At 59.3% G+C, this 12616-nt stretch overlaps 1 protein-coding gene across 2 annotated transcripts in view; it reads right to left on the reverse strand.

Annotated features, from left to right (window-relative positions):
* The window catches only part of LOC124240565 (sushi domain-containing protein 3-like), a 17210-nt gene extending 6495 nt beyond the window's left edge, over positions 1 to 10715 (reverse strand). Inside the window, exon 1 of one of the 2 annotated variants that reach the window (XM_046663621.1) lies at positions 10442 to 10715. In XM_046663621.1, the coding sequence (XP_046519577.1) occupies positions 10442 to 10526 (85 nt within the window). In that variant the 5' untranslated portion in view covers positions 10527 to 10715. The remainder of the gene's footprint in view (positions 1 to 10441) is intronic. The other variant, XM_046663622.1, reaches the window with a different exon arrangement.
* Positions 10716 to 12616: the final 1901 nt, after the last annotated feature.

Genomic DNA, 12616 nt, shown 5'->3' on the forward strand with positions numbered 1-12616 from the left:
CAGCCAATGAGAAACGCACAGCTCAGCCAATGAGAAACGCACAGCTCAGCCAATGAGAAACGCACAGCTCAGCCAATGAGAGATCCCACAGCCCAGCCAATGAGAAACGCACAGCTCAGCCAATGAGAAACGCACAGCTCAGCCAATGAGAGATCCCACAGCCCAGCCAATGAGAAACGCACAGCTCAGCCAATGAGAAGCCTTTGCCTCCCTGAACTGTCACTTCCCCAGTGGACTTTCCTTTAGAGCAGCCCCTCCCTCTCCCCCTTTTTCTCCATAAATGCAGCTCCCTCCTCTGTCCTCTGGACTTGCCTGTGGTCGACCATAGCCTGCACATCCTGAATTGCAGTTCTTTTGGCTATTCCCAAATAAACTCACTTTGAGATAAACAACAGGCAACTGTGCTTTTTAAGTTGACAGTGGGCGGCCATCCCTGTTTACGGTGGAGTAGAGCCCCAGTTTCCAGATGGCCTTGTTTGCTTCCCTGTTCCCTGCTGATGGGCGTGAGTGTTCCAGAGTGTGAAACAAAGCTGCCGTGGATGTTCCCGAGCATGCCTCCTGGTGCCGAGTGAAGAGGCTCTTCCTTCTGCTTTCTGGAATTTTCTGACTTTCAGCACTGACTGTACTACAAGCACGTAAAGGCAGAGTGGTGGGTCTCAGAGAACAGGGAAACTGGTAGTCCGGCCTGTGCCCGTGGCAACACTGACCCAGAGGCAGCCTCACGCTGAAGGGGCCCCTCCGCGCCTTCGTAGGGGCTTCGGCGCCCATGCTCCTCCCAACGCACAGACAGGCCAAGGCGGGAGCAACGAGCCAGGGTACAGGGACAGAGGCCGGCTCCACCCAGGCTGAGGACCCTGTTACTCCATGCAGACACGAGACAACCCTTCACCTGTCCTCCGCGCAAGGCCTCCTGCCAGGACCATGCCAGGCATGGATGTCCTGCTGCCCACCCCGCCTGCCACGACCCAGCCCAGTCCTGTACTCCCAGGCTGTTCATCACATCCTCCCTGTCCTCACCCTGATGCAGGCATCAGCCCCTCCATCCTTCATTGCTATGGCCCCAAAACTTGGAACCTACTTGGACTCTTTTTCTGAATCCACAACCAATTCATCAGCAAACCCTGTGGACCCTGCTTTCAAAATATACACCCAGGACATCTGTAGAAGCTGGAGAGTCCCCAAAACTCACGTCCACCTGGAAGCAGGCGTGCAGGGGCTCCATGTGGAAGGCACAGCATCCCACTCTGCGAAGGCTGTGGGGACAGAGCATGCCCAGGAGTGCCCAGGGCAGTGGCAGTCACTGGGGAGGGCCGCGCACATGGTCACACACCCATGACAGGGCTTCACACGTCTGCGCACAACCAGCCCCATCCTGAGGGGAAACTGAGGCCCAGGGAGGTCAAGGCACCTCTTGCCTGGCCATGCTGGCCCTGACCCACTTAGGGCGAGGGTGGTAATGGGGCAGCGGGAGAGCCAGGCTTCAGCCCTGGCCCTGCTTTCTGCCGCTGGGGAAGCTGAGGCTGCCCAAGCCCCAACTGTGGGCAGGGACGGTGAGGGACCGTATTTGGCTGCGCTTGGCAAAGCCGCATTTATTTCACCCCAGCTCTGCCCCACCAAGAACCTGGGGGCCCCATCACGCTGAAACACTGGGGGGAGTGTGAGCCTGGGGGGCTCTTGTGGTTGGTGCACTTGCGGGGGCTGACGTCAGAACCAGCACAAATGACACTGGGTGCTTAACGGGTGCTTCACTGTGCTACAGCCCTATGAGAAACGCTGCCCACCACCACCTCACTACCAGGGAAACGGAGGCACAGCAAGGCCAGATGACACGCCAAGGGTCACCCAGCAGGAAGGTGGTCCAGCTGCAACTGGGCTGGGCCATGGCTGCCACAGAACCACATGTCCCAGCCTGCCCCAGAGCTGGGCGGGTTTGGGCCTCTGTCTGCAGATGTCCGTCATCAGCATCACTACTAACAGCAGCAGTGCGGGTCTGATGGAATCTTCCGGTCAGGAAGCACCCCCATTCCTGACCTCAAGCAGCACCCACAACCATCCACAGAGAACAGTCGGGAAGAAATCATTATCATCCCCATTTTAACACGAAGAAACCAAGCTCAGAGAGGTGGCTGACCTGCCCAACGCCACAGATGGAGGGGCAGCGGGGGTGGACACAGGGCTGACTCCTAACTTAACAGCAGAACCAGGTGTGGGTGTTTGCAATACGCATGTAACAGAGGGTGTCTATCCTATATAAACAGCAGTCACATGTTAATAAAACATGACAAAAAATCACAACAGAAAAGAATGGTAAATTAGAAAAGAAAAAGATGACCCCCAAACCAGGGGCAGGGCAATTGGTTAAGAAAGTTAGGGGGCCAGGCTGGTGGTGCAGTGGTTAAGTTTGCACGTTCCTCTTCAGCGGCCTGGGGTTCACTGGTTCGGATCCCGGGTGCGGACATGGCACCACTTGACAACCCATGCTGTGGTAGGCGTCCCACATATAAAGTAGAGGAAGATGGGCACGGATGTTAGCTCAGGGCCAGTCTTCCTCAGCAAAAAGAGGAGGATTGGCAGCAGATGTTAGCTGAGGGCTAATCTTCCTCAAAAAAAAAAAACGAAAGTTAACTAAATGGCATCCACATCAGAAAGGAAGAGGCAAAACCTCTCTATTAGATGACATGATCTTGTGTCCAGAAAGTCCTCACGAATCTGCTCAAGATGTATGGGAACTAACAAACAAGGCCAGCAAGGCTGCAGGATGCAAGACCCTCACACCCACTGTATTTCAGGACGTGGCAATGCGCACACTGAAATGGAATCAAGAAAGCGACTCCTTTTACAAGAGCATTGGGAAGAACAAATTACTTAGGAATAAACTTAACAAAAATGTACAAAACTTAAATTCTGAAGACTACAAAACACAGACAGAAATTAAAGACCTAAATAAATGGAAAAACACCACATGCTCCTGGGTCAGAAGACTTAACAGTGTTCACATGGCAATACCTCGATTCTGCTCACATTCAGCAGGATCCCGTCAACTTCCAGCCCCAATCTCTGCAGAAATTGAAAGCTGATCCTCAAATTCATAAGGAAATGCAAAAGACCTGGAGTGGCCCAAACAAAAACAATCTTGAAAAAGGAGAACAAAGCTGGAGGAGTCACACTTCCCCATTTTGAAACCTCCCACACAAAGCTAGGTGACCGGCAGAGCAGGGCTGGGGGCAGAGCTGAGCGCCCAGAAATAAGCTCAAGTTTGAGTCAGCTGGTTTCGACAAGGCTGCCAGGACCATTCGACGGGACGAGAACAGTATTTCAACGATTGATCTTGGGACAATAACATCCACACGCAAAAGAATGAAGGTGGACCTCTCCTCACACCACATACAGACATTAACTCAAGGACCTAAATATAAGAGCTAAAACTATGACACTCTTAGAAGAAAGCATAGGGATGAATCCTCTTGACCTTGGATTATGCAAGGGTTTCCTAGATATGACGACAAAAGACAAATAAGAAAAGAAAAAATCAGACAAACTGGATTTTATTAAAACTAAAACCATTTGTGCTTCAAAGCGCCTTACCGAGAACATGAAAAGACAACCCACAGAGGGGAGAAAGTATCTGCAAATCATGTCTGATGAGGGACTTGTATCCAGAACGTTTAAGTTATTACATGGAATTATAAACAGACAAAGCAATTTATAAAGGGGCAAAGGATCTGAACAGACATTTCTCTAAAGAGAGGCCAGTGGCCGCCAATACACCCCGAGAAGATGCTCAGCATCGTCAGCCTGCAGGGAAGGGAGGTCCCCTCAGCAGGTGGCCCTGCTCCCCATCCCACACCCGCTGTACCCGCGAAGGGCAGAGGGTGACAGGTGTGCCAGGGTGGCAGAAATGAGCCCTCATGCCCTGCCGGGGGGCTGTGAATGGGGCAGCAGCTGCGGCAGCTCCTCCAACAGTGACACGAAGAATTACCACACAATGCAGCGACACCCTCCTCGCTAAATACCCCGGAGAAGGGGACACCGTCCGCACAAAACCTCACACCACCAGCATTCAAAGCAGCACTGTTCTTAACAGCGAAAAAGGAGAGGCAACCCAACGTCCTCAGCTGACGATGGGTACATAAAATGGGGTCCATGCACACGGGGGAACGTCACTGGGCAATAAAAGGAGTGAAGCACTGACACACGCACAATGTGGGTGAACCCTGAGGACGTGATGCTCCAGGCATGGGGCCAGGCACAGAAGACCACAGTGTGTGACTCCATTTATGTGAAAGGTCCAGAACAGGCAACTCCACAGAGACAAAGTGGAGCAGAGGCAGGGGCTGGGGGGAGGTGAGTGGGGAGTGGCCACCAAGGGGTGTGGGGTGTCTTCTTGGGCTGATGAAAATGTTCTAAACTTCACTGTGCTGAAGGTTTCACATATCTGTGAATGTATGAAAAGCCACTGAGTTGTACACGTTAAGTGCACAATTTAAACAGGGGAATCGTGAGGTGGGTGAATTACATCTCAAAGCTGTTAGAAAAATTCAGGAGAAACATTTATGTCAATCAGAGAAATGCAAATTTGAAGCCTAAGACATTATTTCTGGCCCCTTAGCTTGGTCAAGATTAAAAAGACTAGCCCACCAGGTTGGTGGGGTGCAGAGGAGGGGTACATAACCCCCAGGGTGGAGGGCAGGGCAGGGTGGGCTGGAGAGGCTGTCTGCCCTGCAGCAGGGGGCTGAGATGCAAGCCTAGAGAGGCAGGGCCAGGAGGGCGCAGCGCCCACCCTGTGCTCCACATCTGGACATTTTCCCCCTACCCACGCTGGCCTTGGGTCACCCGGCACTCAGTGGTACAGCAGGAGGCCAACTCTGAGGCCAGAGTCTGGGCCCTTAATTAACCATCATGCTGTCTCCACAGGCACTAAAGCCAACTGAATGGATAGATGGATGGATGATGAATGAATGAATGAATACATGAATGAACAAATGGATGAATGGATGAATGGATGGATGGATGGATGGATGGATGGATGGATGGATGGATGAATGACCTAATGGATGAGAGCTGTGGTCAGCACTCCCCAGGAAGAACCTCTTTTCTTTTCCAGGACTGTGGACCTGGACACGTGCTGTCCTTCCAGCCAGGGAGGTGGACATGGGGTTTTAGAACCCGGTAGAGACACAAGAAGAAAGCCACAGACCGGCCACGTGGCCCCTTCCCCTGGGTCGCCAGGCAGCCCGCACTTCCCAGTCCCCAGTTTAGAGATGCGACTTCTCCTTTCTCCCGTGGCTAAGCACCTCTTTCTCCCCTCCGCTCCCCTCAGGGGAGGCCCCAGAGTCTGCAGGGGGAGAGCTCTGGGGGCTCATGGCCGTGTGCCCAGCACCCACAGCAGTACCTGGCGAATGAAAGGAGGAAGGGACAGACGTATATTCCTCCTGCAGACACAGCTGGAGCATCATGAGAAGTGAGAAGCCACGCGGTATGGACAGAGGGGGCAGGAGCTGAGATGAAGCGGCCAAGGCAGTTAGGGTAGCACCTAGTGGAGGTGTGGTTACAAGTTCTTTCCACGCTGTGGTATGTCTGACGAAACTAAAAATGTGGGGAGAAAGCCCCAAGCATCACTCTGGACGTAGCTGACCCCCTGGGTGTGCCCAGCCCGCCGGTCCCAGATGGTGGCCGCCCCACTCCCGTCCCGGCCCAGCCCAGACCCGGCAGACCTCTGCTGAGCCTGCACTGCCCGCACTGACAGCCCAGCGCGACCGTCCTTCTACCCGAGTTGCAGGCGTGAGCACAGGCTTCAGGAATTGAGGCCACAGGGCATCTCTGAGGCTACAGAGGCCTGTGTGTGAGCCACACACACCAGCAGGGCGACCAGCCATGGCTCTGGGCATGGCTCTGGGCCTGTGAACCCATCAACGCTGCAGCGGGCGGGACGGGGCTGACTGAGATGAGCACAGCCCCAGGCTCTCAAGGACACACCAACTGTCACCTCAGAAAGAGCGCGGCCGGGACTGGGGCGTGGGGGGATGGGGGACTGGCTGTCACCAGCCACATCCGGGCTGCCGGGGCCACTGCAGGGCGCCTTCCCGAGATGGTACTGCAGGTGGGGTCACCACCAGGGCGGTCAGAGCTGACCCAGCCCCAGACACCCAGAGCCTGTCCTGCCTCCCAGAGCCTCCTGGGGGGGGGGGGGGGGCTGGGCACCTAGACCTGGGACAGGCCCAAGAAAGCAGGGCGCGGCCTAGCTGCACGTGGGAGGGGCCCCAGGCCTAGAGCTGGGGGTCTTTAGGGGATTGTGGTGCCCTTGCCCACGGGAGGCAGGGAGCCCTGCTCCCAGCGTGGGGCTGTGTGAACGGGTCTCCTTGAAAATGGGAACCGAAAGGTCCAAGGTCTGAGGCAGAGGTGAGGAGGGTGGGGGCGGGTGAGCCCTTGCCTGCCAGTGAGAGCATTCCCTCCGGAACCTTCCCTGCCCGCTGGGGGACCAGGTGCTCAGCCGCGGAGGCGGAGGCGGGGGAGAGAAGCCAAGTGGCCGGCTCTGTGGGGAATGCGCCCTCAACACCGGGTCAGACCGGCTCCGCCACCGCCAGCAGGACCCCGGACCGGTCCTCACCTTGCTCAGCTTCAATCTCCCCACCCGCCCCTCAGGGTCATGGGAGGAGTGGGCCCACCTGGGGGCCTCAGAGCACTGCCCGGAGCTCAGGAGCACCCCTACAAGGAGACTTAATGCCTTGACCCAATCCCCCAGTCCACGGGGTCCAGGAACCCTCACCTGCCCCCCCAGGCTGCATCCCCACCTGGGCTGGGAAAGCCAGTAAATGCTTCTCTGGGCTGAGCCCTCTTTCTAGAGGGGAAAACTGAGGCCCACAGCACTGCCTAAGGCCCCGGGATACACTGGCAGCTGGCAGCACCCTGCAACCTTTCCACAGGACAGATGACGTGCAGCCAGGAGGGGGCGAGGAGGCAGCATGGGGCGGGGGCCGCAGTCACATCTACCTGGGCCCCTCCCAGGGACATTCCGAGGAACCACCAAGGCCTGGCAGAGGAGCCAGCTGGCTCCAGCAAGCACATTCCCTAACCAGCACAAAGCCAGCCTCCGCTCAAGCCTGCAGCGCACCCTCCCCAACCTGGAGACCCCCAGACCCCTCCCTGCCCCCCCCAAATTTGCTGTCTAAGATGCAAATCCCACCTCTTCCCCCTCCTGCTGAAACCCCCCTGGACGCGCCCCAGGCCTGGCCCTGCAGGGATGCCCTGGCTGCCCCTCCCGCCCCGTGTGGACGCTGCATTTCCCCAGCTCTTCCTCAGCTGGACCCACGCAAGCCTCAACCTTGGGTGCGTTTCTCCTCGCCACCCTTTACGACCCACTCTTTTTTATTATATGCAGATAAATCTCAAATGAAGGAAAACAACAACGAAAAAAGAGAATGGATTTGATGCAAGCCAAACACAAACCCTACGGGGCCCACAGGACAGTGGTGGGCAGACCTGCCCGTGAGGGCTGCCGCGGCCGACACCTCCACCCTCCCAAACCCCCCACACACACACTGGTGGGGCACGGCCTGACCTGGGCGCCCATCCTCCCGGCCCGCGCTGCCCACAGACTGCCCAGCCAGCACCAGCGGGGCGAGAACAAGCTGGCTTGTTAATCTTTTATCTGGAAACTCGGATCACAGGCCGGGCCTCCTTCCTCCTTCCTGGAGCCCACACAGCCCCCAACCCTGAGCTCAGCCCCTGGGCACGAGGTAAATAAGTCACCTTGTACACTGGCTGCGGCCGTGGATGAGGGGTACACCCGGGAGACAAAGGCGGGCGCTGGGCCAGCCCACCTCGGGCCTGGGTCCCTGCACAACCAGAGTCACTTCCTCACTCTGAGTCTCAGTTTCCCCAAATGGAAAGGGGAACCCTCAGGAGGAATTTCTCGGAGTTCAAAGGGTGACATGCACACACAGGTGCTGTCTGGAGAGTGGGGACAGCCACAGGCAGGAGGCCCACAGACCTGGCTGTGTGTCCTAGGGAAGACCCTCGCCCTCTCTGAGCCCATCTCCTCTCCCCATGGAGAGTGGGCACGAGTCTATGGCCATACCACCCTGAACGCGCCAGATCTCGTCTGATCTCGGAAGCTAAGCAGGGTCGGGCCTGGTTAGTACTTGGATGGGAGAGTGGGCACGAGGTAAGAGCCACTGCAGGCCTGGACCCTGGCCACTGTCCAGACCTGCGTCTCCCAGGACTCTCCTGATGGCAGGTCAGCTCACAGTACAGAATTCACATTCTCCTCCACAAGAACAGGCTCACGCCAGCCCAGGAAGGTGTGCCTCCAAACCCCTCCGGGGAGAACACGGAGGCTCCCGGGAGCCTCTCCCATCCAGCAGCTCTGCCCACACTGCAGGAGCCAGAGCCGCGCTTAAGGGCACACAGGCGGTGTGCGGATTCCCACCCACCCCCTCTGGGCCTCTGTCTCTGTGAAGCGGCCCAGGCCAGCCGTGGGGCAGGGCTGCAGAGGGAAGCCAAGAGGATGCCCACGGAGCACAGTCCTCCCCCTGCCCCTTTCCGGGCCCCTCCTTGAAGGTCCTGGGGGGCACCTCCGGCCGCTGGAACCCTGTGTTCCTTCTCCACAGGGCGGTGTTCCTGGACAAACTCCAGGATCAGGGAGTGTGCTGCAGCTGCCCTGGGAGCAGGGAGAGGCTGTGGGGGTAGGAGGGCGGCCTCCATGGCGCGCTGGGCGCCCCCTCCCAATCAGCCATTCAACAAACACTTGCACCCCTGCCCTGAGCAGCCTCCCTAATCTGTCCCTCACAAGCGCGCACAGGGAAGGAGGGAGGAACTGGGACCCCAGGATGCTGTGTCCGTCGGCTTGACTTTCATTCCTGCTCTAGGAAGAGCACAGTAAGGAGCCCAACTTACAGATTTGGGGAAAACACTCCTCCTGTTGCTCTGTTTCAGACAATGCCAAACCATCTCCAAAAGACCCCACACCCACCTTCACTGCACAGCCCCAGAGGGAGAGAGGGGCCCGCCTCACAGCCCGAGAGACAGGGCCAGGGCAGGGGAGGACGGAGTCTGGACAGCGTCACCCCGGAGCAGAGCAACCTCGGCTGGGGTGGGTCACTGGGCCCTCCCTGGCTCCTCCGCCTGGCCGGTCCACAAGCCTGGGAGCAGGTGTACAGTGCCCACCACTCAGCACATGGGGAAACTGAGCCACAGGGGCAGAGAGATGCACCCAGGTCAGAAGGGGGTTCCAACCCCAAATCCTGGGGAAGGGCTCGAGTCTAGGAGGAGGCTGAGCTGCAGGGTCAGAAGCAGGGCTGGGCCGGCTGGGCAGGCCCGAGGCGGGGACTGGACTCTGACACCCTCTCCCCCGGGAGAGTCCTCTGCGAACAGCCTTTTGCATGGCACACACACTAGGGCCTCCGCGTCCCTGAGTCCCTCCAAGTCCCCAGGCGGAGTGCACGGCCACATACTGCTCCCCTCACACTCACTCACACTCACTCACACACACACACACACACACGGACAAAGTACCAAATTTGGGACAGGGCCGCAGTCTGTCTGGGGGAGTCAAAGAAAATGAACGCATCCCACAAGGCCAGGCGCAGGTCTCAGCACCTCTGCTCTGCCCAGCGACATACCCCCTGGGCCTCAGTTTCCCCACCTGGAAGGGAGCAGCCCTGCTGTGCCCCCAGGGTGGCAGGTGTCTGTTTTAAGGGTAAGTGGCTGCACCTGGGATGTGACCCGGGTCAGCCCGCCCCCTCCAGGCCCCGCTTCCACCTGCGCAGAGCCCGAGCCGGCCTGGCCTGCGCCAGACCCTCAGGCGTCAGTGTCCACCACCGTGAGCCTCGGGGACATGGAGGCCCAGGGTCCAGGTGTGGCTGTTCGTAAGGAGGTTAGATTTTAGGCGCATTCATGGAGCAAACCGGCATTCGGACCGCGGCTTAAGGCGCGTCTCCCCCACCAGCCAGGGCCAAAGGTGAGCCCTCCTCCAATGATCTCGAACCAAAGGCTTCAAGTAAGACAACAGCCAGCCCCGCTCCCTCCGGAGACCCCGGAGCCTCCCCAGGTGGGCTGCCGGCACCTCGGGCGGTGGCCCCCTCCCTCCCAGGCTCAGTTTCCCCACCTGCGCGTGGGCTGGGGCGCCAGCAGAGACTGAGCGCTCCCGCGGGGTGAGGCCGGTTCCGATTTCCCCACGTCCGCCCACGCCCGCCAGGAAAGGGCGGCACCTGCTCGCCGCCGCCTGGTTTCGGGCCGCTCGCCGCCGGGCTTCGGCTCCGCCGAGGGGGCCCGCTGCACCGGCGGAGGGGCGGGGAGGCTCGTCCCCCTGAATCTCCGGTTGTGCGCGCCCCCGGGCCGCCCCCACCGTGGCTGTGCGCCGCCACCAATCCTAGTGCGCCCCCCGCCCCAGTGCGCCCAGCCTCGGCTTCCCCCTCCGTGAAACGGGCGCAGAGCCCCTCACCCGTGCGGTTCCCCGGGGCGGCCGTGGCGTCCCCCGCGCGCCCCCCGGGCCTCGTCCTGCGGCGGAGAGTCGCCGCGGGGTGCATCCTGCGCGCTCGGCCGCGCTCGGCTGGGACTGCGGGGGGACACGCCCAGGGTCACGCCCCGGGCCACGCCCCCAAGGTCACGCCCCCAGGGTCACTCCCCGCGGGCCTGGGGGCGGGGCCGGCCCCGCGAGAGTCCGAATCCCCCAGGGGGTGAGGCACCCGGGCAGGAAGTCTCGCTCCAGGGCCTTGCGCTGGCAGTGCCCTCTGACCCCGCCCTCCAACCCCCGGTTCCCCCAGGCCAGGTGTCCTCAGTGAGCAGCACGTGTGGACCCACCGGTGCCTCTGTGGGCCGGGCCCTCTGAGTGCTGTTGATGTCACAAATCCTCACTGGGGGCCCCCCCGGAGTCCAGCACACACACCCGGGGACCCGCCCTCTCCAGGCTCCTCCCCTGCCGCCCAGCTCCCTCTTCCGTGGCCCCTGACTGCCCCTTCCCCTCCCTTGGACCCTGCCCAGCCCAGGCAAGGGATAGGGGGCTCTCAGACCGCAGCCGCCAGAGCTGGGGTGGCTTTTGAGCAGGTGACCCGCCCAGCAGAGCTGGAGAAAGCCATCCTGGCAGAGAGAACAGCAGGTGCAAAGGCCCTGAGGTCGGAATACTTTGGAAGCTTGAGTGACAGCCGGAAGTCCAGTGTGGCCAGCCCAGGAAGTCTGGGAAGGTGGTCCAGGTGGACAGGGTGGCTCTGGAGGGCCTGGAAGGTGGCAGTGAAGAGGTGGGTGTTCTCCTGGGGCCACAGAGCATAGTTCCAGCAGGGCAGCCCCTCCCACCTCTGCTTTCTAAGCCCTGTAGAGGCTGAGGTTGGTATGATATGCAAGGGGCCCTTTCCTGGGCCAGGGTTGGTGTCACCCATAATATCTGGTTCCCACTCCAGGCTTGTGGACCACATGTGATGACTTTCTTCAACTCCCTGATGTACAACCAGGCATGTGTGTCCATCTGCCACATCGGAAGCCAGGTGAGTGCCCACTGTGACCCTGCCTTCCCCAGACCACACTCGGGGACCAGGACCCCACAATTCCCTGCCAGATGCCCTGAGCCCACTTCCAGGGCCTCGCGTGGCCTTCCCGCTCAGTCTGGCCCCCAGTGCACACTGCTGTGCAGACGACAGCTGCCTGCCGGCGTGTGGTCAGGGCTGCAAGGGGAGGTCTGGGGCCACCCTGGAGTTGCAGGATGGAGCTGGTGGGAGCTGCCTATAGGCTGCCCACATCACCGCACTCTGGCCCCGGCCGCCAGGAGCCCAGAAATGCTGAGTTCGAGCCCGGCCATTTAGGGTGGTGTCAACCTACAAAAACAGAAACCGGTTGGAGAGGCAGAGCGTTGACTGGGGGTCGAAGGGTTGCAGCTGGGGGAGCACAGATTCAGGCAGAAACCCCAGTAGTGTCCTGATCACAGGAGGGGCTCAGAGTTTGTACGGGAAAAAGGGAGGCAGAGGAGGTGAGTTGTGTTGAGGAAAGTTCACTGGGGCAGGATGACGTCAGGCTGGGTTTGTGCTTCACGGATGGGCCTGCGGGCCGGTCATCAGGCACAAGGCTAGACCTGTGCTTCATCGATCGGCTAGTGACCGGGTCACAGATGTTCTTGTCCTTACTGACTCTTGTAATGTTGGCGGTTTGGTCCAGTTTGGAAGATACAGAACACAGACGTGCGAGGCAGTTCCTCTGAAATAGCTGCTCCGACCCTATTTTAATGTGGCTCCACCCATGTTGTCTTTCACAGTGGGCATGCTCTGGGGCTACCGTGACACTGCGCCACACACTGGGTGCCCTGGGATGCAGAAACGTGTGGTTCCAGGGTTCTGGGGCCAGAAGTCTGAGACCAAGGTGCTGGCGGGCCGCGCTCCCTCCAACGGCGCTTATCCCGGCCCCTGTCCAGCTGCCGACGGTTCCCAGGCATGTGGCGGCATCACTCCAGTCTTCTTATTGGTTATTTTTTTTTGAGGAAGATTAGCCCTGCACTAACTGCTGCCAATCCTCCTCTTTTTGCTGAGGAAGACTGGCTCTGAGCTAACATTCGTGCCCATCTTCCTCTATTTTGTATGTGGGACGCCTACCACAGCATGGCTTTTGCCAAGCAGTGCCATGTCTGCAACCGGGA

This window comes from Equus quagga, chromosome 6, assembly GCF_021613505.1.
Source record: "Equus quagga isolate Etosha38 chromosome 6, UCLA_HA_Equagga_1.0, whole genome shotgun sequence".
Taxonomy (NCBI): Eukaryota; Metazoa; Chordata; class Mammalia; order Perissodactyla; family Equidae; genus Equus; species Equus quagga.